Below are 27998 nucleotides of genomic sequence, written 5' to 3'. Positions count from 1 at the left end.
TAAAATTTATTTAAAATATGTGTTTCTTTCAATTTTTTACTACAAACTTATTATTAAAAAATACAAATTATATCCCAATTTAAATTACATTAACTTTTATACCTCTGCGAGGAATATCTTCAACATCTTATTGCTAACCTTAAAGGCGATCTATCACGAGTTCAAAAATAGATACACTGATACATTTAACATATGATTTCAAACGGCACCTAAGGATTGAAAACCTAAAATCTTCATTAATTCTGTTACGGCTTGCACTGCCGTTTCAAAAGTGCGTGGACGATCACTGTCCAGGCCCCATCGGATAGCGGTGGATGGCATATTTAAAACTTTTCCCGATAAATGTCCAAAAACCGGACAGGTACACACACGCTTCGATTTGGACACCATGTTCTGCTTCCGGTAGACCAACAAGTGGATTTTGTAGAGTTTTATTTCGATGTGCGGTATTTTGGCGATAGTCTAAGGTACAATACAACATAAGACATAAGAAAATTCCAATAAAAATTAGTTCATTTAGTTTTTTTAATAAAAACAAAATTTATGTACATGAAAATAATTAGATACAAAATATGCACTTTGCATTTGCTTCTGAATTAGTGTAGAAAAATTTATAGCTGTCTTTTTGTAGTTTGACTTATGCTCTTAGTAGCTTTTCAATTCTTTAAACTTTGAATTAAAGACACGGTATCGGTCAGTTCGTGGTTTTCATAGAATTTATTTTCAAGAAACAGTTGTCAGTACATTGAACTAGTGGCCCCAGTTTCTAGCTAGTGAGCCCACCACGCGAGAAAGGGTAAAACAAATGGCACCTTAATGTAATTTTTCTATTTGAAAGACCTCTTTAAATCTTATAAACTAGATGAAATTCAGAACTAAATTAATGACTTTTAAAGATACTTAAAGTACTTACCTTCTTCCATTGCGGTTGGTGAGCAAACAACCACACTAAGGTAGCTAAGGTGCAAAAGAACGGCGATTCTTTATCACACCAGTGTGCCATCACTTGTACTAAACCTTCCAGATATTCCTCAGACCAACACCTCTCCCGAGTGGCGGCACATTTGTAAAAATTGATCAAGATCAACGTCGCTCTATTTCCGATATTCATCTCTGGCAGAGATCGTGCCATTGTGGTTATCATATAGTACAACTGAGTAGGCAGGAGATAACTCAAGTTCATGCAACGCTCTCTGCAGTGTCCCGTGACGAAATCTATCAAATTTTCTTGGTCTCAGTGACAGAATCAAAGCTTTGCGGAAAAGATATACCTAGGTCTGTAAGGGCGTCAATGATGGCTTTTAAAGTCGCATTACCGGAGGTGAAACATTGCATCGCTTCGTCACATCGTTGAGCCAACGTTCTGGTATGAAAAGGAGCAGGTTTTTGTTGCCACTTGAGTCTTAAGGCCCTTACACTGGGGTTGAATTTCCTTAGTGAATATCCTTTCCAATTTGCCTGTTGGTGAATTACGTAAATCTTGAAAAAGCTTAAAAATGCAAAAAGCTTTATCGCATGCAAATCAAAGTGATGTGAACCAGCGCCAAAACTTTTTGTAGGTATTTAATGTTCACATGCATGAGGGAATTATTTTTACTGCATGTGTGCATTTAAATATTATTTAAATAAATCTAATAAAATATAAAGTAAATATTATAATGAACTAACACTAACCTGAATCTTTGTGGCTGCAAATCTCCTCATCCTCCTCTTCAGCATAGCTTCTGAACTCAAAAACTGGGCATATTTGCGCCTCACCAATACCGCTTTAATTCGGGACTGCAGCCCTCCCACACTCTTTCGCACTGCCAAATATCGTTCCCTCTGTCTCTTCATTTCTAAATACCCCATGTAATGTCTCTTAATCACCGCAACTGAGTATTTGTATTGCAAAAATAACATCCTCTGCTTTCTACATAGAATCGAGGCCTTAAACCATCTCTGAATTAAAATAGTGGTGGACCTAAGGCGTTGGTATTTGATCAGCTCAATCCTCATCAGTATCATGGCTCTATATCGCCGTTGAAGCACTATAGCAGCCCATTTGATCCTCGAATATTCGAGCATGCATAAAAAGGTCATACGCGAAGCTCTGAATTTTCTCTGAATGATTATGGTAGCTGCCAGTAATGCCTGATATTGAGTTCGACATGTGTTAGCTGCTTTCTTCGCCCTAAATTTGCGTTGTACGAATATGGTACTTTGTCTCAATCTACCGTAGTTTTGCTTGATATTCTTGGTTCTGTATCGAGATTGAATCCATATGGCGGTTTTTCTTAAGGACAAATAGTAATTGCGGCATTGCCTCATTAGTAATTTAGCTCTGAATATGCATTGAATTGTTATAGCTGCGGTTCGTAGATTTTGGTAATATTTCTGACATATCTTCATTTTTCTAATTGCCAGGTACCTCTGTTCGATGAGGATAACTACTTTTTTAAGTTCCAAATATGCACATCTGTATTTGAGCATGTTTTGTTTCGCTCGGAATTTGCGTTGAATCATTATAGTGATCATTCTCATTTGCAAATAATTGTTACGCTCTTTTATTGATTCCCTTCTTTGCCGGAACCAGCGTTGAATCACTATACAAGAAGTCTTGATTTCTACATATTTTTGTCGAAATTCTCTCATGACTAAAACGCCCCTAAACCAGGTTTGGATGGTTATAGTTGCAGTCTTCATAGTCACAAACAATTGTCTGTCCCTTACCGTCATTTTTCTAGCGCAATACCTAGTCTCAATTACCATTACAGCCCTTTTTAAGGAAATATATTTACCACGGCATTTTCTCATCTGCCCCTGAGCCTGATATTTCCTTTGGATTGTAATTGCTGCTGCCTTGAGAGCTAGGAAACTGCTCCTATCATTTCTGGCAGCTTTATTAGCCCTGAATTTTGTTTGTATCAAAATTGCGGCTGATCTTAATCGCTGGTAGTTAATTCGATCTTTCTGCATTAGTTCACTGGCTCGATATTTCCGTTGAATGGTAATCGCAGCTTCTTTCATCACATCAAACCTTTGCTTGCATCTCCTCATAATCAATATGGACCTGTACCACACTTGGATCTTTATGGCTGCCCTGAGCTTCTTCATCAATTGTTTTGCCCTAAATCTTTCTTGCACAATTAGGACAGCCCACTTCAGCTGCGCATAGTGCCGTTTCTGTCTAAGACACGTTTGCCTAGCCCTAAATCTTCGTTGAATAACTAGAGCTGCGCATTTTAGCTCCTGATAAGTGGATTTCTGCAATTTCATTGCTCTGTTAGCCCGAAATTTTTGCTGGACCACTAGGGCTGATCGTCGAATTTTCAAATACCTTCGTTTCTGCAAAATCATTCGAACTTGTTTCTGGATTATTGCAGCTGAAATTTGTAATTGAAGGTACAGTTTCTGTGACTCACGCATTTGGATATTGGCCCGGAATCTCTGCTGAACATACACAACTGCATTTTTTAAAGAAATATATTGCTTTCTTTGAGTTTTCATAGCGGTAATAGCCCGAAACCGCCTTTGTATAACAATAGCTGCAGTTCGCTTTCTTAGAAATTTTTTCCTGGCTAAATGCATTTTAGTCGAACTTTGAATTTTAATAATCGCCTGTTTTAGCGATATAAACTCGGAATGAATTCTTCTCATCTCTAAAGTGGCTCTGATTCTTCTCTGCATAGTTACAGTGATTTTCTTTAATTTTTGATATTTAAATAGTGCCTGCTTCATCTGAATGCTGCTTCTATAAGCTCTTTGGATTACTAGAGCTGCTTGAATTCTTTGTTTATGATAGTGTCTTAGAATCCAGCCTTTGGAATAGGCTTGAAGCTTTAACATAATTTTGCGTTGGGTTAGATATCGCTTGCGACAAATAAACATCTTGAAATAACTTTGAATCTTCAAAGTGGCGATATGTTGTCTCCTTTCTTCCACTAATTCCCTCACAAAAATTGCTGCTGATGAGTAAAATCTTGATAATCTCAGATGTCGAAACCACAATTGAATCTTCTGAGCAGCAATGTCTCTGGCCTTCCTAACTTTCTGAAGTTTCCGCCGCTTCAATACAACTACTAGACTTCTGTACCAAGTTTGAATAGTAGTGGCACTCTTTGTTACATAAGGGGCTTCAAATTTGTATATAATTTGCCATAAAAAGGACAAAGTCTTCTCTCTACACCCATCAACAATGTCTTTAGGGACAATATCGTATTGGATATTATATCCGCTCTCCTGCAAGGATTTGAAGACTAGTTGCATATTGTGCACTTTTTGCAATCTTGATATAGCAGGAACGCGCAATTTTTCCGTGAGATCGTTTCGCATTTGAATTATTTCCATCACCCTAGTCAATCTTACTCCATCCCGTAAATCCCCTCCCAAATGCTTTACTGCATAATCAAATTCATGGATGTATGATTGGGAGTGAGTCACTTGATATCCAATATATTTTAGGAATTTGGTGATATCTCCTACTGCAGATAGAGTCTCCCTAGCAAAGTGAGTCAAGACAAGCTTGCTCTCCTTCTCCACTGCATTCTTACAGAACAAACAGGGATCATGCGGGATCAGTTTCACACTTTTAGCGCGGTCAAGGAAGTAGACTAAAACCAGAAATTTCTTGAGGACAAATTTTTTGAGATCTGTGGTGTATTTGGGACTAAAAATAGTTTTATGCTTTTTGACTAAATAAGGGTCTTTGAAGAATCGTTCCAACAGGAAATTAGTTAGTCCGTCCACGTCTGAATTGGACCTCAGAGGAATGATTTCGTTGTAGATTGTTTCCAATCCAACTCTTAACCACAATGGGTTATACCCTAAGATTAATCGAGTAATGTCACCTTTCAGTTTTAAATTTAAATGCAGGTCCTTATCTTCGCGAATCTGCAGTCTCCCAGCTTCGACGCTAGTACAAACTTTCTCACAGACCGAAGAGATTTCTTTAGATATCAACAACTCCTGAGCAAGCCTCCTTAAATTGTCTAATTTTGCGTTTGTATGATATTTTAAAGAAATAATTTCTTTAGAAGGCGCTTTCGACACTTCTTTCTTAGTGCATTCTTGCCACACCCTGGCCACATCAACCTCAACCTTAGCGCTGAGTTCTTCAGGAGGGGTTAACAGGGCATTCAGCCATTTAGTGAAATTTTTCTCCTGTCTATCAATCCACTCTTCATCGATGTAAATTGCGGCACTCATAAACGGATCTACGATATTTGCGTACAAAAACGGATTCTTTATTATCAACGTTTGATTTGTAATCTCAGGAATCTTGACTGAGCTTTGGCTAAATTGTTTTATATTCAACCCAGTTGTAGTTTTAGCAAATCTAAAAGGTGCTGTTCCCGTTTTAGACCAATCTTCATTCAACTTTTCCCTTTTGACAGGTTCTACATTTAAAGTGGAACTTTTGCGCTTTGAACCTGTTCTTAAGCTGCTTTCAGTGAATATTCCATTTTCTTCCGCTATAGCAGATAAACAAACAGGACTGCGAAGAGTTTCGTTCGATAAAGACATTTGCAAGGCTCGTGGCTTTAAGAAAACAGGCGATTTTACTGTGCTATTGTAACTTCTTCTTGAACAGGGTGAATCCCAAGAGTCCTCTTTGACGTACGTCGCCGAACTTACAGTGCTTTCTTTAGTATATGTTTCATTAGTGCCATTTAAATATATACTAGAAACTGTAATAGCAGCTTTTTCCAAAGAATTATTTGTTGATGAAGGTTTGCTGTTTGAAGAACAAATCTGCGGCATAAATGAGCTAAAAGTGTTATCACCCGCGTCCATAGGTGAAACAAGAAATTTATTTTTTGTCTCGATTCTCGAAGTTCTGCTTAAACTATCCAGACAGGGAGTTTTGACATTACTTTCCTGCAAAATTATATTAGGAGAACTCTCCAAACTATCAGAAAACTTTTCTTTCACAGAATCGTCCAGATTATTGAACTTGGTTTCAATGATTTGTTGAAATTTGCCGTGAATGGTGTAAGTGTCCCGTCGTTGTTCGAAGGCAGAAGTAAATGTGTAGATATCTTTCCTTTGTTGGCTTGTTACATTTTCCATTAAAAACGTCGCGCTGTTTGGAGAAACAAACATGCTACTGGTGTTTGGGAAAGATGAGATTTTCAAATTAGGTGACAGATTTTCTTTGTTTTCTTGCTGCTTAAGACTTTGATGAGATTGAGTTGTGACAGTATGTTTTTTATATGAGCTCTGTGATGCTGAGCATTTGAATACAGGTGATGGTTGTTCTAATGATAATTTTTTTTGGGGTTTCATTCTATTTTGAGGTGATATTAACTTTGGAATTAAGGGTAGTGAAATAGGCTTTGATTTTGTCTTGAGTTTTCCTGACTTTTTTGTAACCTAGAATAAATATTTCAGATCTTAATAGCGTCAAATTTATTAACCAGAAAAGTAGGATTTAAACTATAATTTAAATACCACTGAAGGAATTTTTAAGAACTACCTTTAGACCTGACTCTAACCTGATTTGCATTTATGCATGAGTTGAAAAATATATATTAGTAGAACTTCAACAATAAAAAATTTAAAACTTACTGTTGGATCTATTGATTTGAAGGTAACAGCAATATCCCTGTTGATTATTTTACCATTAGATAGAATAAATATGTGCCTAGATGATTCTTCCGATATAGGTTTCCACTTCATTTCTAATGTAAGTTCAGACTCTTTAGGTATTAGAGCCTCATTCCAGCTAAGATGGAAATTAATTTCTTCTGGGATGTGTTTTTTAACAAATAGCTAAAATCGCACATGTGTAATACCTTGAAGTAGTTTATCTATCTATGATGGGTATATTTAATATGTCCCATAAACTTAACATTTTTCCCTTTATGTTAACTGAATGGACAGATGAATTGCTGAGGACATTTCAGGCAATAGTCATAAAGTATTTTGCAAAGCATTTTGAAGTATTCTGAGGTGATTTTAAATGAAAATATTTTGATGTAGAAAAATTAATAAGTGGCCCATGCCTCGGATTATACTTACATTTATATCATGTCCAGTGGGATTCTTGATCACTAGACTCCTGCTCTGCACAGTGCCAACAACTACATTATTAAACAAGATTTTAGGATTTTGTGTAAATGGGGCAAGAGACAACTCTTCTGGTTTCGAGTCTTCATCCTCAAGTTTTGGTTGAATGGTTATTTTAGTCTTTTTTCGGATTATTGGTGAAATCTGCTTGAAACGTACTCTTTCTCAAGAGGAATTATAAGTATTCAATGGCAGAAACTTACTTGAAAAAACATTGTGGCGACAAGTACTAGTAGGGCTTCTTCAATGAGCTTTAACTACTAAAGCTATTAACAATGGTAGTTTGTACAGATAAAATAATGTCTAGGCTTGTTAAACTAGATTGAAAATAAATTTTGCTTGAAATTTACAAGTTTCAGTACCTAAAACGGATAAAAACCATGGAAAAAATTATTTTTTTGTTGTTATTCGAAGAATGTTTAAATTTTAAAATCGTCTTTGACTTTGACGTTTTGGAATACAACGGTTTTTAAGCAGCTTGGTCGAATTCACGCGATGTCAACGGTAAGCCTAAAGTAAGAAGAGTAGAGTAACGTATAACGTAATTGAGCAAATTAACTAACGTAAAATACGTTTTAATTTCTCTTAGAAAGACGAACTAGTTTTGTAAAAGAAATTAACCATTAAAAAGACAAGTTTCATATGTTAAATCCTGCGGTTAGAACACTATTGGGAGTAATCAGTCATTTCACTAATTCAAAGGAATCTGGATGTATCCAACACATGACATTTCTAAAGGCTGATTTGTTACGACATCAAGATGCGCAAATAATTATTCCCAAATTAACCGTACTTCTATTTAAAGACAGAAGCTATGTAAAAATTTATTAGTTCACCGTTCTGTAAGAATATAATAATTATTGACGTATCATCCGAGTAATACAAGAAAATAAAATAGTAAAATCTTTTAAAATGCAAATTTGGAAATGTCTTGATATTATGATAAAGAAAAACATAAATATTTCGCGTCAATTATAAAACTAGAGTAAATATAGATTGTAAACCAGGGTTAACACTTGCAGTGAAACTTCTATGGAAGATCAGGGGACCCGAAAGAAAATGTAAATGGCGTAAAGAATATTATTATACTTTAACTATAATGACTTAGCCACTCGGGTCAGTTTTTATTATATCTTGCATTACTGTTCTTTTAATAATCTGGGTCAGTTAGTTATGAAAAAGATCAAGTTATTTAATTCATTTTTAATATATGGTCACAGTAAAAAAGAAGACACACCTTCACATAATGAAATTCTTGTGATATACGTGTATATATATACATATATATATATATGTATATATAATATGTGTATTGTGCGTCCTATTGTTGCCAACGTCTATTGATCATATAAGTCCTTTAATCGCTCGTCCTTATCTTTTGCGTGATAGATTCGACAATTTGTGATAGTGATTGACAGACCGCCCGTCAATAATTTAGTGATTTATTACTTCCCTTCGAAGGTTAAACATTGGTTTTAACACCCACTTTTTCAGAAAAATAAAACACAAAAGAAAAAATAACAGTTCCAAGAGTAATGACTATAGATAAAAACGCGCATACTCTCGTGCCTGTTGGCGCAAACTTCGCCATGAGACGTAATAGCCTTTATTAGATGCTCAACTAATAATATATTATTTTCTTGTTTTAAGGTAGTTATACACACTTATTTTCTCAAGTTTTTCCTTTATTTTCATTAACTATAATAATTCAAAAATACAGCGCTAGAACAAAACAAAAACAAATATTGTACAGTTGAAAACAAAAACAACCTTAGCAGTCTAATATTTCCTCAAGTAGGTATTTTACGTAATAAAGAGAATTTTCCATAGCTACGACTCTTGTTTCTCTGAGAATTTCTATATCATATTTTTATATGGATCGGCGCGCGTCTCAGCGCGCCACAACCTTAACGGTACTTTGCGTTTTTACAAGAGTATTTCAATAATATATTATATTAACTTCATATTTTTTAAACTCCTATCGCCTCTGTCACTGACTAGAATAGAAATTCAAGTACTTTTAAAAAAATACTTGGCATTTATCTCGACTAGAAACATTTCATATTATTTATAAGTTCACGATTCTCTCCCTCGCATTCTCTCTTGACAAAATTAACGCAGGCACTCGTGGAAGTTTGGCAACTTCAACAAACAATTACGCGACAATGGATATTCCACAACTTGCGCCCCTCGTCTGCAATGAAACGATACATGTTCGATGTAAAAGATTAAAGCACATTCATATTCAGCCACAGAACACAACCAACAATAGCTTATTCGATCTACATATAATAGTGTTGCCAAATGTTCCGAAATAATACATCACAACATTAAAACCGTAAAACAAGTTAATAATTTACATGTAAAAAATGAAATAAATAAATTTTTTATACCTTTAAGGCATATAAAGCGGTCTTAAAATATTTGATGGCTTTTACAGCTGGGAAGCCTTATATTATACATCCTTGCCTGATTGATGAGTATTTAGAATGGCATGTTTAGATTTATTTGGACCAAAGTATGCAGATCAGAAGCCCATCCTTCCGGAAAAAAACAATAATCCAGGCCCGATCATGAGCAAACGTAAACTTACGAAATTCACCTCACACATTTATAAAAACAAGTACAATTTACTCTAAGAATTATTAACGTATTTTAATGGTGTTCTATACCAATCTATCACTAAAAATTATATATACGACTGTTTATATGTAACCTTTAATTTTGCGGGAATTACGAGTATTAAGATTGAACCTGTCGAGACACAATAGGGCAGATCTATCTGGCAAAAATCAAAAGTTACATAGCGAAAATTAACAGTTTCACATTGTTTCAAGGTTAACGTAACCTCGCAATAAATCACTAGAATAAATCACTTTTTTAAAGTCGAAAGAACTGGGCTAGTACAAGAGATATCGGACTACTCCGGACGCAAACAAGAACTAAATTACGTGCGCTGAATGAAACATCGAAGCATGGCAACCTCCCCAAAAATAAAACGCGACAAGAGTCTCTCTTAAATTTGATTCAACAATGAGTGCTTAGGGCTCACTTAGACTACGTCACCGGTTTAAATCGCCTGCATCTGACCTGGGACTCGGAGGGCGGATCGCCGCCTGGTGGTGGGGGCGGCGGCCCCTCTGAAGACTCAGGACTGCTTTCCGGGGCGTCTATGAGACAGTTAGAGATCCCTCTTGCTCTCAAACCTAAAGACGAGAACGAAAACCCTTATGTTAGGTAACGAATCTAACAAGTCTTTACTCATTAAATTGGTTTCGAACACGGGATTTTCCCTAAAATAAGAATATATTTAAAGGAGAATGGCGCGGATTTTAGGATAGGGGTCGAAAGTTGCTACTTGAAATAGGAGATTACCTGGAACAGAAAGGGGGATTTGTAAGGACAGCGGAAGTGAGAAACATAATTATTTTGAAGACAGGGAATAATTCACTATTTTAATTTCCAGAGAGAATAATATCAAACAGACAGAATAAATTGCAGTTACCATTTTGTGAAGATATTTGCCTCAATAAAAAATGTCCAACAAGACCCAATTTTAAACGAAAAAAAAAAAAAAAATTTAGTGTCGCCGACGCAAAATCTATTAGCTACAGGTTATTATTTTGTTGTAAAGAATAATAATTATTACTGGTTCACAATTGGGGGCAATAAGATGAACCGCCTATTAGCGTTACTTTTAATCAAATTTTTGGAGACTTCTAAAATAAAATATGACACTTACCGCTGCTGGAGTGTCTTTTGAATCGAAGTTTTAGTTGACTGGGATCAGTGACGTATTTTTCGGTCTGTCTACGTCTACGAAGACCTGGAGTCAGGTCGCCCGACCATGACATGCACTTGGCTAGTCGTTGACCGCCGGTATTCACCGAAACGGGAATTTTCGATATTCTGCCACCTTCCATTGCAGGACTAGTCTACACATCAAACCAGGAAAATCCAGTATTTCATACTTTTAACTTTAATCAATTTTATATATGCTTACCGAAGATTCTCTCAAAATCTGACTGGCATTGTCAACGCCGCTATCCTCGTCGTCTAGCTCGTGTCTTTTGTCTTTGTGGGTAGGGTTTTCAGTTGCGTCGAAGTACTCGGATTGTTCTTCCATGCCCGGGCTTAAACCGTTGGCAATAGAACGCTTTTCTCTGGAAAAGAAAACGTTAACGCATAAAAGTCACATCGACTTCAAAATGGCGGAATTTAGTGTTAGGGAAAGGGAGAGAAAATTGCGAGACAACGTTGTGTATTAGCAGCAAAACTTTTCGGTACAAAGACAAAATTTATTTGAGAGGCTTAATAATTTTGTGTTTTATGGGAATTTTGACGTTGAATCACCTGTAAAATTGAATGTCGAGCCTATAAAAGCCACACGGACAAATACACTCCAAGCCAATCTCACTCAATATTTTTGACTGGATTAACCAACGTGTTAAACTGGCCACAATCCTACCGAAATGAGCACATTTAAACATAATATTAATAAGCACGCATACTAACTGGGTTATTTGACGTTCCACAAACCAACGGAGAGAAGATTGTCACTTCCCTCTGAAAAAATGCACCATATTTTACACAAAAACTGCCAACTCTCTACTAGATATACTGTAATAAACGTCACTAATATTATTCAGGCTAGGTCAAGGTATTTTTGGGGGAAATTACAAGATACCTTAATTCTGGAATGCTTGAAGCCGTCACGTATGTCACGTTCGGGTTGGTGCTGAGGTCCAGGCCAGGAGAACACCTCACTACGCGCTCCTCAGTTTTTACTCGTTTATCTCGCTCCACCAATCGCTGGCGCTCCTCTCCTTCCACTTGTTCTTCTTTGACATCCTAAAATATTGATAATAATAATATGGCAACTCTATATGAAACATGAAATACCGATTTAGGTTTATTAGAAGCGCAGGAACTGCTTTCAGATCGAGAGTCGGTGCCTCGATTGTTTAAGAGAGTGGACAAAGATTTATTGCTAGGAACGGATTTTAAAGATTGGCTGCGCATTAGCGCCTCAATAGGTTCAAAGTTGAGATTCGAACCTGCAAAAAAATCATTCAATAATTCTCGAACATTTCCACGACAAGTGCTTTACCCTGCGTCGACTTTCTCCGGCTCTCTAACCTAATTTTGTCTTTGTTATTATCAGTTTCCGTGCTACTACTCTCGGTCTCTACTTTTTTCGCTTCGGTGTTAGTTAGCTTGTCGCATGTGTTACCCAAACTTTTTCTGAAAATATCCCATGCTTTAGTGAACTACTTAAATATGAAAGTGCAAGAGTACCGGTCTATTTCAGTTAAGTAGAACATGGAAGGGGCGTTAGTCACATCGCACTGAATTTCCCGTTCTGTCTCGTTCTCTCTCCTGTCCGCACTAGCGTCCACATGGCCTAACGAGGGCGGCGGCGACCTCACTCTTGCTCTCGGAGACTGACACGCCTTAAAAACAGATTAACATTTGTATTCCAAACATTGCGGAAAATCGATTGAACTATGTATACGATGAAAGAAACCTGAAACTCACCTTGTCCTTCTCTTTCCTCTCCACTAGCCCATCGACGAACATAACCATTTCTTTTCTGGGGCTCCCCATTTCACCTCCAATGGGACCCTCTTTGCTGCCCTGTTTTAAGATGCTTTTTGTCCGCTCTATAGGTCGTCTTTCCGGTTTTTCGTTAGACCCATTCCTTTGTATGTGAGGAGTGGAACCATTCTGAACAGCAGATGATATTTTTGTGGTTATGGGAGGGAGAGTTTGAGGCCTGATGTTGGTTTGGGTCGTCTGGCGATTAGTGCTCGATGACTCGGGGGATAATTTTGGCACTACGCGGATTTCAAGCTTTCCAGCCACCTGGAATCATTTTAGTTACATGAACTGGAAAATTGATCAATGGATGATGACATTTTTATCAGTTGCTCCAACTGTATTTAAGGTGTGGATTTGATATCCCATTCGCACCACGTATTTTTAGAATACTTTCTATATAAAATATTACTGTAGTTATCTACAGAACACTTGCCTCCTGCAACCCCTCATCCCCATTCTCATCTCCGTCCCTAAAGTTCTGTTTTTCAGCTATTTCCAAGGCGGGCAAACTTGTCCAAGGTTTCTCGCTGGACATCGTTTTACCGTTCTGTGCAGCATCCATTGTTTCAGGTTGGAAAACTTGATGTTTCGAGGCCACGTTGCGCATCACGTCCACGCGGAACACCAAATCATCAAAAGCGGCTTGTTGCAAGAGGGGTGGCTTAAGGGTACGTCGCACTAGGGGACCAAGGGCGGGGCAAGACCAAGCTCGTGGTAGAGCACCTTCAAAAAAAAAAAACTATAATCCTCACAAAGATATTGCAGCAAATTTCTGTGTGCATCACAAACAGGTTGTTTATGACCCCACGCTGGCAGTCAGTCAAATAATTATTGCTAAAGCTATTTTCGATTGACATTAATAAGATAATTTAAGTTTGGATTCAACTGGGTCAAGGTCATCTATTTTCAACTCGCAACAAACAAGTTCAAAGGTCAAGGTCATTCTGCGTGGGACTTTCGTTTGTGAACGCAACGATTGGTCGCGTAACGAAAGGCGCATGATGATCCTCATAGGAGTAACACAATTTCATGGTGGAAATATCTGTCGAGAAATAGTTTTTTTTTAAACCAATGGAATAATCGTCTTTCTATTAAAAAGATGGTTTCGGTCTCATGTTTATGCTTAAGAATATATATATATATATATATATATATATTAATTCAATACAGCCACTGATAGCAATGTCATTGTATGTCAATGAGTCGTCCAAAAATATTGCGAGTAATAATGCGGCAAATTATAATTTCATTCAACAGAGGGATTTTTATAAGAAAAACCTATATCACAAGAAATATCGTTTATTCACTTAAATATTGTTAAAAATACATTGCGTTATATCTTACAGTGCCACTATACTACAATGTTAATTAGTTATGAAATTTTTTTTTATGATATCGATGATTATAATGACAATCTTTCCTTAATATAAGGTTAAATTTTTAAAATTATTGAAAAATAATTATTACATTAGACATAAAATTTACGTCTGTGCGAGTCTATGCTGCAACTTCAAAGCTCTTTGATGCGCCTTTTCCTGTTGTTGGCACGATTTGGGCACTTTATATCCTTTAAAGGTAAATAAAAATGCAACATTAACGCTAAAGCCAGTTTCCGGTAGGACAGTAGTGCCGTAATATAACGGCCGTTGTAAGGGCTTCCATAGACGGACCACTTCGTTGTATCAATGAGTAGCATCACTCGATCGTTGCGATCAGAGATTTTGGCGCCCTATTTAGCCGCGCCATACAATGGTTCATAGGGAAGGGGACCAAGAGAAGAGAATTATTTATACAGGGGCAAAGTTTAGTTTATGATCAAGTTAGCTCAAAATAAATAGATCTAAGGCTTTTGACAGCGGCTGATTGACCATATCTGGAGGCGCACCAGGCTGTCCGTCTGTAGGAGCTTTACAACGTTGCCCATGCATTTTATATTCATGCGGATTTTATGGCAGTCATTGATTAGATTGTGATTGAAGTTGGAAAGTATTATTAACGGCATATTACGATACCGATTTCTTACGAAATCGTAGCTTGACAAACGCAAATTACAGATAACACATACAAAAAAATTACATAAAAGAGACAGACTGTTAAGCTGAGACACAAATACTTAATAAAAAAGGGCTGCTTTTCAAAGAAACCACAATACCTCTTCCTATGTACAATTTTGTAATTTTTATCACTTAAACCACCTTGGAACAGGCCTTAAACTCTTAAAGTGAACCGCACGAATCTTCAAATTCGACTAATTTTAGATGACGATCAGTGTGATAAATCCCACCCATCCACGCCCACTCATTTCAGCAAAATCAAAAACATGTTTCTGAATAAATCACCTTTCTTCCTTGCAGAATGCCTATTTATTTTTAAAGCGACTTCATAAAATTTATCATAACAAAAATTGGCTAAATATCAAATTACATATATATTATTGTACATTTCAACGAAAAAACCAGAGTTAGAGGTTAAACATTAATCGCTGATAAGAAGAAAGCGCAAGGTAGTTTACATTGATGGAGAAAAGCCAAATGTTCATTCACAGGTTTACATGAGACGTTTGTGTAATCAAATGAATGCCTTTTTCTATGTCAAACTTGGAAGATAAAGGCGACTGTCGCGGTCAAATCAATCAATAATCAAAAACCAAATTAAATTTTTCTCCACAATAACATCACGAACACTTCATAGGACTTCACTATGACTCCACACCAATGTCTTCAAGGGACTATTTGGGTACAACAATAACGTAAAAGAACTGGACCTAGCAAACAATGTTAAAAGTGATAAATAAGTGAGAAAAAATCATTCTACGTCTAGTTCTTCTAGGTCATTGGGGTTCACAAATTCCCTTACTCTGATCGACGATATTTCTAATCAAGCGGGCAGCTCTCAGGGTCTGAAATGTCCGACAAAATATCGGCCAGCGATGAAGCTAAAGTGGTGGTTTTATAGCTTCGGCAGCTGAATGGGTTTAGAAAAACCCTTAAGAACACTCGCTCGCTTTTAGTCTCGTAAATCGAATTCAATCCGGCGTTGTTTTTCAGGATTCTCCGGAACCGACCGCGTTTTTTAGCGCCTAAGGAAAGGTTCGATTGTTGTAAAAACACGAAAAAAACATTGTAGTTCCTGGAATATTGTAAAGCTACATGAAACCTAAAGGTCTAATTATATCGTTAGGGCATGCATGAGTGACCTTGTTAATATTGTGGACAATTGAACCGTTTGTGGATGTGTTTTTTTTATATAGCCTAAACCAAGACAAAAACCAGGCCACCATAATTTTTCTCTAAAGCCTTTTAAAATCGCAATTTTAAATTCAAATATACATATATGTTCTCTCATTGATATGCATGGCACCAAAGATATGCTGATGCTCTTTTTAAATATAGAAAAAATAAAATTGATATTGAAAACTATATAGTTAGATTTATCTAAAAATATTAATATAATGTGAAAATCCAGTAATTTATTATCAATCATTCGTCATCCTGTACACTTCTATCTAGTGACTATTTCATGAAACTGCAAATAATTGGTACTTACCCACCAACTCCGGATAATCTTCAATTCCCGCAATATTGACGTATTTTCTATGACTAGCCCGGGAATCCTCACTTATTTTACTAAGGGCAGCTTGAGCCTACGTAGAGAAATAATAAATTTATGAAATCACATAATAACTTCAAAGAACTAACTTGTTGGGAAGTCCCTCCCAGTCCATCAGGCGCGGGTGGATGATGGGCAGAGCCTGCATGAGACCCGCCCCCCCGACAATGCTCGGGTGACTCCGGCTTCCACTCGTTGTCCGTCGTTTCTTCGCTGTCATCAAACTGCGACTTCCACTGACTAGCTAGTGTTAAGGCACCACCTCTCGTCACCTACACGTTACAATTTTGTTCAACCACAGCTTCGCAACCATCAATCAAATTCTTACTGACCTGTTGGCTTACATTCTCATCATCCATCACAGCAAATTGTGTTACGCTTTGATCGCGTGCCCCTCTGGAACTGCGTGCCGCGCTCGGTTGTCTTCGCCTGGGCCGCTCCTGCTCGGGTGTGGCTGGAGACTCGCCCAAACTGCCCCCTCCTCCTTGAGGAGGCGTGGCCACTCTAAGTCTACCTAAAGTGGCTGCTCCCGATTGACTCTTGCGTAAGGGGGCGGGACGAGGAGCGTCAGAGGACGACTTTGCAGAGGCAACTGCCGCCTCGTTATCTAAGCGATCAGTTGGGGGTTGGTCCAGGTGGGAAGTTGCCCGACGTTTACGCGCTGTACAGAAACATTAATAGTGCGAAAAATAATATTTTTCCTTAATATTTAATATCTGCACTTTGATAAATTAGTGGCCTGCTTAATGTAACTTTTAAGTACGAATTTCCTTATAAATAAGTACAATTTTCAATATTATGGAGGATTTACCGATTTGATCAGCAGCAGTGGCGTTACAATTTTTATCGACTGCAGGCCTGCCAGCATTGGTTTGAGTATCTGTGACAAGAGGAGCAGTGATTTCTGCCTCTATCCTTCTTCTGGCATCCATTTGCACCTGCAATTTTCAAACAAGTTTACAATCCATAATTTCGTTAATATTTAAATTCTAACCTCTTTGTTATCAGTCGGCTCGATATTTTCCTGGTTATTATCTGTGGTTGTGAGTAGTTTGGTGGTCTGCCTGGGCAACGTAGTAGGCGCTGTAGTCGGAGGTTGTGCCTGAGACACTGGACCGATGGACTGAGAGTCTCCAGTTGGTTTTTCCCAGTCGAACGGATCAGATTCTTTAACACCCCGCCGTTTCATGCAACGCTCAAATAGCGTAATTAGCATCTAAGCATAATCACAATGTAACGAAAGTTATTAAGCCCAACCATTAATTTACCGCATAATCCGGTTTATCTGCATACTCCAGACTCTGTATATGATCCAGAAACTGCTTGAGATCAGAGGGCAAATGTTTTAATAGCAACCTGTGGTCGTACTTCTCCTTCATGAGTCCCACTTGCTCCTTGTCTTTGACTTTGCGCCAGGGCAGCTGCCCGTTTACAAACTCGACTAGCATATAGAAGAGAGACCACAGATCGTCGTGCCGACCCATTTCTGTGTATAATTGAAATCTAAAGAAAGGTTCTAAAGAAAAAGGGAAAATTTACCTCTGTTTTTATGTGCATTTATGCTGGCGTAGCGGACAGTGCCCCTAAAGCCAGCGGCTGCTCGAGGAGCTCTTACTTCGCCGGTGGCGGTCGTGTATTGGCGAGCCAACCCAAAATCTAACATATATACTTTCCTACAGTTATATGGCAGTCTACCCATTGAAAAATTACTCTGAAAATTTCAATTAGTCATTGGGCATATTCAATGATTGGAACATTTGAGGCTCACAGGTTTAATATCACGATGCAAAAATCCGACAGAATGTATACTTTCGATAGCTCTGAGAATTTGAAGGCCCAATCGCAAAGTGGTGGAGAGACTGAATGCCGCCCGGGGCTGTGCCCTACGCAATTCGGCCAAATTTCTGCCCTGCAGCTGCATGACCACATAATTGAATCGATCATTCCTACCACAGCCTATAAATCTGAGATTGAAAGAGGGGATTAAAAACTCCCTTAATGCCACACTAATTTAATAAGAGATGCACAAATAATACAATGTAATGATTCTTAAAAGTTTAATGACGTCTGCATGCCAAACTGCCATTAGGTTTGAGACAATTGGAATCTATATTTAGCCTGCTGGGTACCATTAAACTGATTTATGCTGCACACATACACACATACACACACACACACACACACACACACACAAGGGGAAAAATGGGGTTGACAAAAAGAAAACTTGCCTGCAAATATGCTCCTTGCCTTGCAGCTTTTTCAACACAGCCACCTCCATTTTCAGTACTTGCTTGGGTTGTCGGGCGCTCTCCACTTTGAGGGCCACTTGCTCTTTAGTAAGCAAATCTTGGCCCTCGTAAATTTCGCCGAATCCTCCGCCACCAATTTTTTTGACCACCTAAATGAAAATTATCAATAGGTGCCAAATCCCCACCGTGATAAAAATAGATTAATCAATATTTAAAATATATTCATAGCATAAATTCGGAGTATTATAGGTACTCAATTGGCTGAAGGAATAATTATTTTAACAATTTAATAACAAAGCGCCAGGCATAAGAAAAGTTCAATTAATGGTTTGAATTCAAATTCCAGAAGCGTTGCCCTAACGTTAGAAACTACGTGCGTAAGTTTTGACTGGGTCATAACCATATTTGTGCCAGGAAACTTTTCGATCTAAGTGTAAGCATCTGCAGGAGTAATCGGACTCATTCATACCTTCCACCTCTCTTTGACGACATGTCCGGGCTGCAGTAAATCCTCCGACGTCATCGTTATATTGTTGTTTTGATCAGTGGAGTCCAAATGGTTCTCCAAGCTTAAATTTTTAGGCCTGTAAAATGAACAACATTCAGAAACCTCTGGAAAATCGATGGGAAATTATTAGTCATTTTCGTGCGGAAACATCAGGGAACCGATCGAATTTCACTTTCTAGGCTAGGCAGCAGGATTGCCGTGTATTTTGGTTTGCCTAAAATCGTGCAGTGAAAGAAGCACTCCCAGCTGATCGACGCCAGAGATTGCGCACATATACATAACAATAGGGGAAAGCATTGCCAAGTCTTGCAGTTTAATGCTTAGAAGACTCCAATTGACATTTAAGCACAAACTACTGGAAATAATACGTAAACTGGGAAACTGCCAAACTTTGTTAGAAATATGAATTCATCATAACTTTTGCATTAAATTTTAATTGCACAAGCTGTGTGGAATTATTCAAATCATAATTAAGGGTAACTTGAACCAAAACGGAAATAGTGATATAAATTTAAATATAAATTTTGTCTCTACTTCACTATATTTCATACAGAAATTATTCAATGAAATACACTGAAACAAAAATCATAATTTGGCTTCTAATTGGATTGTCACCATTGTGGAAAAAATCTGAGAAAATGCTTTACTTTATTCTCTCTTCAGGGCAGTGAGTGTCAAAGCACTGTTATTTGATGAGTAATAAATAATAACTCAGATTTACTTTTACACTCGCAACAATTATTGCTAATGCTTCTACACTAAAGGCCCAGTTGTTGAATAATAGCTCAACTTTAGTTCAATTAAATCTGGCCGTTGCTTGCTTTAGATCTAACTGTGTATCTAACTACCTGAGTTACTTTTTGACTGACCTATTCAGTGAATTTCACAACTGAAATTAACTTGACAGCAAAGTTATTCCCATGAATCACCTCAAGTTCCAACTAGTGGATGGATTCAACTAAGCCTTGATACACAAGTACTTTTGTGTTGTCAGGCAACAAAAATTCTCTTTAATATTGAAAACTACGAAGTTTTCCATATGAATTAACTTTTCTTCTATTAACATAAGTTTCAAAAAAGTTGCATGAATTTTAGGGAAAACTATCTCTGCTTCTGGCAACAATGCTTGGCACTTCCTCCTACGATTTGTTACGCCCGGACTTTATTGATTTTTTCAAATTCCCTTCAACTAAAAACCTACCTAACAAATTACAAATAAGATTATCATCCCAAATTTAATGTCCTCATCACATGTCAACATTGATCTTTCCAGCCCCGTACCCTTAAATGGCCGAGAAAATGGCTTATAAGGATGTTTATGGTAAAAAAAAAATAGGAAAACGACTAGCGCATCAGCGTTCTAATTGCGATGGGCAAGAGTCTTGTTAAATAATTATTAGAGTAATGTTACGATGGGGTCAATTGGAAGGTCCTGTTTGGATAATTTGGCCAAAAATAAATCGAGTTAAATATAGACTTACGTAGTAGTAAAACGAAGTGTCGCACACAGGTATCTAATGGAGCAGGAGAATAGAACTTTCCTAATCCCATTTTTTTGACTGAAATTGCCTGAATATCTAGCATGAGGTTTAAATTTGGTTTAAGGGGTAGAAATGTGCGAAGCGAGGTGGTCGCATTAAATCAAAATACCATGCAAAACAGTAAAAATCATTTAAAGGTCTACTTGCTTGGCATTTGCAGGACGGACGAGAAACCAATAATTCCAACCGAACAAAACGTTTAAATCGCAAACTAGGTAGTCGCCAACGGGCTCGACATGCAATACAACGGTTTTAGTTTATTTTTAGTCACGATTATAGGCATTATAAGCGTATTTATTCAACATTTCTTACGGGCAGCAGGAATTTTGATCGATACGAACGCCATTTTTTTATTCTACTGCTACGAACTGCGCTGTCAATCGGCTGATATCTGTCAGCAGCGGCAATTTCAAATTATAGTTTTGAGCGAACTTCTCTTCACAGTTGAATTAATTAATTGTTGTGCTTTAACAAGAAATTCTCAACAATGTTGGCGTTTTGTATGCCATAATTTTGTTAATGTCACCCACAATAGGGTGGAAAATCAGGAGAAGAAGCGCAATAAATAAAACTGGTGAATGCCGTTGATTATAGGATTGTGAGCGCATGGCTGCCCCGATGCCAAAGTTGCACGGGACATTATTTCTTCTGTATTATTTGCGAATAACCAGAGTTTCTTTATTACTGGAAACTTCTTGAAAAACTCTTATATACATACACGGAGGTGTGGCTATTAATAAGTGTCGTCGTTATCATTAAATGAAATTTTTGATTTTTCTTGGAATATAGGCCAGGCAACGTTGCAGTTATCATAAATCGATTTAAGTAGAGAGGGCGCCACAAAGGAATGAAATTCATTTTTACTAAATGAGTAGAGTCAGTATTGCATCTTTATCTATCACTGAGCTAAATAAAGACAAAATAATTCTGAACTTGACCCAGTAAGTGGGATTTTAAATGTGAGGTTAATGTTTATTATAACTTTAAATTTTTACAAAAATTGTTAACTTCTTTTTTTGAAAATTATCTAACAACACACATCAGTCAGTTCTTAAATTCGAAAGGCTTCGAAGTGAGAGTCTACTTGGACTTTAAACGAATAATGAGTAATTGGAGTTACAACATTTTGAAATCCAGAATGATTACAATTTTACACGGCAATAGAAAATACAAACTTTTGCATATGACTTAATAATATTTATGCTGAACCAACTGGATAGTTACATCTCCGGCACCATTCAGGAGGTGATCAATGCCATGTCCAGTTGAAGCAAAAAGAAAAACCTGCTCATTATTATGCCATTCACCAAAAAGAGAAAATTGAGCTTTTCAAAAAAAAAAACATCTCTGTTTTAATTTCAGATGCTACGAAACTGTCACATGACTGAAGGCTTTGGGTAACCATAATTAAATTGTAATGAATGGATGCCAGATTATTTGAGACTCTTGAGTAATGAGATTGCCAACACCCTCCCTAGGAGACTACAGATTCATGTTTTGTTTGACCTCAACCAAAATTGAGATCATCTCACTATTTGGTAAAAGAAAAGTACCAGAGATTTCAGGAGTACTGAAATAGCCTACTGGATATGGCACATTGCAAGACGTTCCTGATGGGACCTAATAAAGAAGGAATCCCTTATATGGTTAAGCATGCAACAAGTAAGAGTTGACATGACAATTTAAGTAAGGGAAGATCTGCTCTTGACTCACTTGCATAGAATAAGCAGCTTTCCGAAGGATGAGAATACTGAGTACAATTGAAGAGAAAAAGACTACATCATGTTCTATGTGAATATTCAGCAATTACCAGACAAAGGTTTGATCTATTTGGTAGAGCAGTAATTGAGCAAGAAAACTTAAAGATGACTTGGCTTAGGGAAGTGGTGAGGTTTACATTACATTGAAGGGGGCTGCAAGAGACATCAGATCACAGTGGAGGCTTCATAGCAATCCACCCATTTTAATATAATGTGATGCCCTTAATGATCCATTTTTCTATTACATTCTTGAGCCTTTATGTTCTACAGTACATATCATGACTCATTGTATTATTACAGATATTTATAGTAGCCTCAGAACATATTAAATTATTTACAAAAACCTGATACGTAAATAGAGTAAAAAAAGGTGTTTTTAGTTAATACAGTGATCGTTCAAGTGCTTGAAGTTTGGACCTATCACAAGGCATTTCAAAAGCTGCATTTAAATTGCACAGAAATTTTAACTACAATTTTGTACCTTTACTGACCTTACGCCTGTTCTGTAGTGTTACATAAAATAGCTATTAGTTCTAAATTTGTGGAAGTCCCTGTTTTTCATGCAACAAAGATGATTTATGACTTATGCTATTCTAGGACTTTGTGGTAAAACAATAGGTACTACAATTTTGACTGTTTTAAATTAAATTCGATGAGAATTGGGAAAAGTTATCATTATTCATATCTTTATGCTTTGTGTATTTAATATGGCAAATTACGACCATATACATACCTCTTTTCCTGTGGTCAATAACTTTTATCCAATAAAATACTTCGTTAAAAATATCAGCACCTAATCTATTTCTGTCCAAACAACCTGTATACCACTCTAAAAATAGTGCTTTTTACGAGTTTACTATGAGCAAGCATAAATGTATTCAGATTTATGTGTAAACGATAAAAGGCAGATATTTTTTTTAATCTAAAATAGTCCCACTTTTACTCTTTATGTTCTTTATATGCATCTAGGAAAAGCTCGATTTAAGTCGATTACAAACAGAATCCAGATCTATTGCGTAAGGGTCCGACACATAAATAAAGGCCTCTTTATCGTTTCTCTGCTATATTTAAAGCGACAAGGAAATACACGCGATATTTAGAATTGAGCAATTAAAACAAAATTATACATTTGCCAAGGCAAATATTTATGCCAGCCCATTTTATGCGATCCGAGATAGAGTTCCATTATAACACTTTGACCTACGAGATTTAGGGAGACTTTTATAGAGGTTTCACGATATTTTTGGAAATTTTCAGGAATCGGGGTCAGAAAAGGAAACCGTCTGGAAGCTCCTTTTATGATGCTGCGGGAAGTGGCGATGGAGAAAAGCCTCGACATAAACATAAATGCATTTTTTACAGAAGTGATAGTATAAACGAGTCGAGGAAAACAAAAACACCAGCTGCGTCAAGAATATTTTTGCATCGACATCATGTTGTTTACGCAGTAGGAAGCTTATTACAGCTTCATGGTTCACTTACTCACTACGAGGTAAAATGTGAGCGCAAGTGACGCGCGATATGCAGTTAGAGAGAGCAGATGCCCTGTATCATTCAGTAAATGTATGTAGGTAATGTGTAATTAAAGGGAATTAATTTTAAAAAGTTTAAATATTTACAGATAAAACAGAACACCTGGCCTAGGACTAGTAGTTTTGAGTAAAACTATTAATCGCTATAAACCTGAAAGCTCAAGGTGTTGGGAGGCCTGGTGAACTTGGTGCTTACGTGCAAGGACTCAAGGACTGCTTCTATTTTTATTAAAAGGCATATGTCAAACATAACGAAACAGTCTATTCAGCTCTGTGGCAGCAAGGTAAAACGCTCGAAAAAACTTTTCTCCTGGAAACGTTGAAGGAAAACTGCAATGAAACAGGAAAATCGTAAATTAAATACATAGAAGCAAGGTAAAACCACAGTTGTAAAAACGACATTAGAGGTGACCTTTTGAGTATTCGATCTTTATCGGTGAAAAATTAAATTTTGTTTTATTGGCCAACATAACTGGACCCACCTGTTATCACACGTCACGCAGATTTATAACGGTTTAATTGGCCCTATCAATAAAAGCATCCTGTGGAATTTTAATGGAGGAATTTCGATATGAAGCCTGGAAATATAATTCGGTCAATTTTCAGATGAACATTCATCAATAAGTTTGGGGAGTACATGCAAAGTGCCAGCGATTTTTTTTTAAGATTAATATTCGGATTCGAGTTTTACGCCAACTAGACACTTACTGGGTGGGTAAACACTCTATTTTTAAATTTATCTCTGTTTACACGATGTTTGTAGGTATCTAAAGTTTTCAATTTACGGATAAGGTGCCTTACACCGCAGGTCTTCGCTCGAGTTTGAATGCAACCAAGCTTACCATTTCTTCTTCAAATTCCCGTGATCCTTAAGACTGTCCTGGCCACTCAGTATTACCGTCATTTTGAAATATTCTTTCTATATTTCCACAAGTATGTGCTCCCTTTCAACATCTACTGAGAATCATCCTCTCTTCCACTTAAGCAATTTCCTTTAAATCGATTTCATTCATTGTTCCAATAATAGCACTTTCACTGGATCTTCAGGTACACAAAACAATACTACAAGTGGAGGTCACAGATGCACATTGTATCGGGCGATCCGACAGTTGAGTGGTACCGTTAGGAAAGCTGGCGCTCTTTTTTAAGTCAACTTTTCACTCGGAACTACAGCGCGTTGTTGTCCAGAGACTTTGCGTCCGAGTCGGCCTTTGGTAAATGGGCTCTTAATTTGAGGTTGGACATTTTTAAATCAATTGGGTGATGTTGTACAACCGTACCTCAGACGAGGTGCGCGTCTGCCCCACTCTACAGAAATTAATTGTGGAAATGTATATTTTTAGGATTCCGCTTTTTTTTTTTGTACCACAATAAGTTGCGTGCAGTTTTTGAGGAAACGGAGCATCTGAGCAAAAGGAGGCAACGTGCTTATTGAATGAGGGTAAAATACGTCTTCAGTGTATTCTTTTTATCCTGAAATTCATTAATTGTTATTACTATTTGTAGATTATTTAACGGGAACAAGAGACTTTAAAGTTTTCGGCTGAAACCAATATGTATGTATAATGACTCGTTATATTATTTGGGGACTGTTAGTCTTTTCTGCCTGCAGTTTTTCAGCGACTTTCTATTGTCTCATGGTTTGCTTGAACATCTTGACTTTTCTCTTGAGCCTCTTTGTTTTATAGCATTTCATCAGTATTCATGAGATACATACATATTTTTACCTAAGCGAGGTTATGCTTATATGTAGTTTTCTGCTTTTCCATGACTTACTGATGGTACTCGGTCAACAGTACTAGATATAACCTCAGGGCACTTCTTTGATTGAGTCTATCATGCGCGGTCTCTAACGGGAAGTTTTGACATTGTCATAGCCAGAGGTGTTAATTGGTGGAGACATTTAATTGTCAAGTGAGACCGACCATTCTTAAGCCATTGAGGGCCTTTACCGACTTCTGCAGTGTCCAAACTTTCGCGTCCCAGGCCATGTTAACGACAGCATTATTAGCTAAAAAGTGTTAGGGACTATGGCGAACTACATCAGCCCGCAGGCCACTATCGGAAGATGCTATGACAAGGCCATACTCCTTGACCTTCAACACAGTACTTTACGCGTTAATCCAGAGGGCACTGATTTGCTTCAAGGTTGATAGTCACGCAGGCGAAAATAGTCGCCTCACTTCGACGAATTTATGTGCATTAAAGATTAGATCTTCGGCTAAGGATTGATCCTTCCCTTCGAGTGAGGGAAAGTTAATGCAGTTCCAAAAACCAGCTATTGAAGCAATGTGGGTTTAGTCATCACCTTGATTTTTTGTGTGGTTCATGCCGAATAAAATGGGCCCGGAAGCGCTGAAACTGAAATCCTTTTAGTAAGTTGGGACTTCTAAAGTAGTTTGAACGTCTACCTCTGGCCTCATCCCAGTTGCGTCCAATGGAACACTAGGTTAAATAACAGATAGGTGAAATTCCTACAGTTTCACTCTAACTTATGTTCGGATAGAAGTTGAAAAATATCATTTCAATACATTTTTTTCCGTAGGCTTAGTACTTATAGTCTTCCGATTTCGGAAACTAGGTCTCTGTACATTTCCCAAAGACAATAAAACGGCGCTTAAAGTGTTGCAAATACAAGGCCTATAGTTTATAGAGTTTATCGACACGAATTTCCTCTCTAAAAATACCATTTACTAGAATTGTAAAAATAAACGCACAACTAAAATAACTAGAGAGTAGTACAGACCATTGCAGAGAAAAGGGAACATTCGAGAGGTTTCTTGGAGATGTTTTGAATTTCCTGGAACAAAATCCACATTTAGGAAATGAGGTTATTCATCTTAAAGTATGTTTCAAGCAATTGTCTCTAAGCAAGAGAATCATTTGCCATAATATATCACCAGAACAAATTTGGACAGCAGCAGGTTAAGAAAAATTTAGGCCAAGGCTTGATTGGCTTAAGTTAATAATATAGCTAATTGCTTTTAGAACTAGGCGTCCATAACAGTTCCAAAATACAGATTTTTGGTTTTATAAGAATTCTTAAAACTCGTATGTGATGGGAGGCCTATTCAGCAGTCCAGCACACGTGAAATTATTCTCTAAACAAAATTAAGGTGTGTTAAAAAAATAAATCAGGCGGTGCTTGGGGAAAATCAAAATATTTACTTAATTTCATTTTAAAGCAACTTTCTTAGAATTCTAGATTTACATCATTTTTTTTTTCGGAGAAATTGTGTGCCTCATCAGTGCGAAATTACGACAAAAAAAAATGAAACAGAAGGTATTTTGCGGCTTTAATTGGGGGGGTCAGTAGTTCCAATGTCACTTCGTCCACAGTTTTGCAAAGCTTCAGAGCAGTAGCACTAATTAACTCCGGAATGTATTTTTGAAAATTACTCGTTAATCACCATTAGGCACATCAAGTTCATGGAGGTTCTAAAAAATATTATTATGAAGAATAGAATAAATGTTTTCAAGCTTATTCTAACGTCTCATTCGGCAACACCAAACCAATTACGCATAAATACATAGTTCTATTTGTCTCCCATCGTGTTATATTATAATGAGTTTTTGCATTGAAAATTTCATGTGTCCAGATGGATTTGCCCTGGTTTTTCCGCACATCAAGGTCAAAATTTAAGTCAATTCCTCCTTTATAAGTTTAATCGATTTTTCAGGAAAATTAGGTAATTAATTAAACTCCCGAAATAAGTAGAAACATATGATGGTAGTTGGAAAAAAATTGTTTGTGTAGCCAGGTTCGTAGCAATTCAATGTTTCTTGTAATTTCTATAAGTAGGTCATCTGGAAATGGGCGTAATATTTGAAGAGAGAAAGAAAGTATTTAGAAAAAAATCATTTTAAGCAGTTTCCTTGTTTCATGTTCTGCTGCTTTATCTATGTCTATAAAGGCAATGAAAAGGAATTGAAAACAGGAATAACCATCACACTTGTAAAGATAGTTGGAAAAGTTATATACATTACTTGCTCTACACATTACTGAAATATCCCTTTTTATTCCAGTTATTGAAGCTCTTCACACGTAAAATATGTGGATATATAACTGAAGACTTTTCAAATTCTTTTCTATGCTGTCTTTTATTTTAAGCAAGGGAATTTCTGCAGAACAGATTTGCTTGCAAATT

At 37.0% G+C, this 27998-nt stretch overlaps 2 protein-coding genes and 1 long non-coding RNA gene across 6 annotated transcripts; 1 reads left to right on the top strand and 2 right to left on the bottom strand.

Annotated features, from left to right (window-relative positions):
• Positions 1-2: 2 nt before the first annotated feature.
• asp (abnormal spindle) lies at positions 3-7495 on the bottom strand. Its single transcript, XM_066401721.1, has 7 exons — positions 7254-7495; positions 7003-7194; positions 6550-6753; positions 1675-6354; positions 1272-1458; positions 914-1215; positions 3-462 (listed from the first exon to the last, which is right to left on the bottom strand). Exons 1-7 carry the CDS (start codon positions 7263-7265, stop codon positions 199-201), a joined length of 5841 nt encoding a protein of 1946 aa, XP_066257818.1. The 5' UTR covers positions 7266-7495; the 3' UTR covers positions 3-198.
• Positions 7496-8707: 1212 nt separating this feature from the next.
• Positions 8708-24823, bottom strand: Asator (tau-tubulin kinase asator). 3 transcript variants are annotated; one of them, XM_066404073.1, is made up of 20 exons: positions 24693-24823; positions 18979-19093; positions 18489-18658; positions 18029-18224; positions 17800-17971; positions 17529-17746; positions 17255-17476; positions 17072-17198; positions 16593-16921; positions 16350-16532; positions 16198-16294; positions 13085-13374; positions 12589-12915; positions 12349-12503; positions 12161-12294; positions 11953-12107; positions 11738-11901; positions 11054-11213; positions 10793-10985; positions 8708-10256 (listed from the first exon to the last, which is right to left on the bottom strand). In XM_066404073.1, the coding sequence occupies exons 1-20, from the start codon at positions 24752-24754 to the stop codon at positions 10108-10110; spliced, it is 3618 nt and encodes a 1205-aa protein (XP_066260170.1). In that variant the 5' UTR covers positions 24755-24823; the 3' UTR covers positions 8708-10107. The 3 variants fall into 3 exon arrangements, with proteins under 3 accessions (XP_066260170.1, XP_066260178.1, XP_066260185.1); XM_066404081.1 differs by lacking the exon at positions 24693-24823 and adding an exon at positions 20706-20927; XM_066404088.1 differs by lacking the exon at positions 24693-24823 and adding an exon at positions 20499-20685.
• Positions 22971-27261, top strand: LOC136418213 (uncharacterized). 2 transcript variants are annotated; one of them, XR_010752897.1, is made up of 3 exons: positions 22971-23881; positions 23940-25291; positions 25357-27261. It is a non-coding gene; the product is annotated as an uncharacterized lncRNA (long non-coding RNA). The 2 variants fall into 2 exon arrangements; XR_010752898.1 differs by lacking the exon at positions 25357-27261 and having other exon boundaries at positions 22972-23881; positions 23940-25181; positions 25236-25310.
• The last annotated feature ends 737 nt before the right edge of the window (positions 27262-27998 follow it).

This window comes from Euwallacea similis, chromosome 2 (genome assembly GCF_039881205.1).
Source record: "Euwallacea similis isolate ESF13 chromosome 2, ESF131.1, whole genome shotgun sequence".
NCBI classification, from domain to species: Eukaryota; Metazoa; Arthropoda; class Insecta; order Coleoptera; family Curculionidae; genus Euwallacea; species Euwallacea similis.
Note: the sequence above shows the minus strand (reverse complement) of the source record. Positions and strands in the feature narration are given on the sequence as shown.

What these genes read in the sequence shown, in the direction of transcription:
- asp (XM_066401721.1), bottom strand. An exon ending in TGACGCCCTTACAGACCTAG is followed by an intron (nt 1,216 to 1,271) that starts GTATATCTTTTC and finishes AAAATTTGATAG; the next exon opens with ATTTCGTCACGGGACACTGC. An exon ending in ACCAACCGCAATGGAAGAAG is followed by an intron (nt 463 to 913) that starts GTAAGTACTTTA and finishes ATTGTACCTTAG; the next exon opens with ACTATCGCCAAAATACCGCA.
- Asator (XM_066404073.1), bottom strand. Translation starts at nt 24,754, where the DNA reads ATGACGGTAATACTGAGTGGCCAGGACAGTCTTAAGGATCACGGGAAT. An exon ending in GGCAAGGAGCATATTTGCAG is followed by an intron (nt 18,225 to 18,488) that starts GCAAGTTTTCTT and finishes TTTCAATCTCAG; the next exon opens with ATTTATAGGCTGTGGTAGGA. An exon ending in CAAAAGACACTCCAGCAGCG is followed by an intron (nt 10,257 to 10,792) that starts GTAAGTGTCATA and finishes TCTCGTCTTTAG; the next exon opens with GTTTGAGAGCAAGAGGGATC.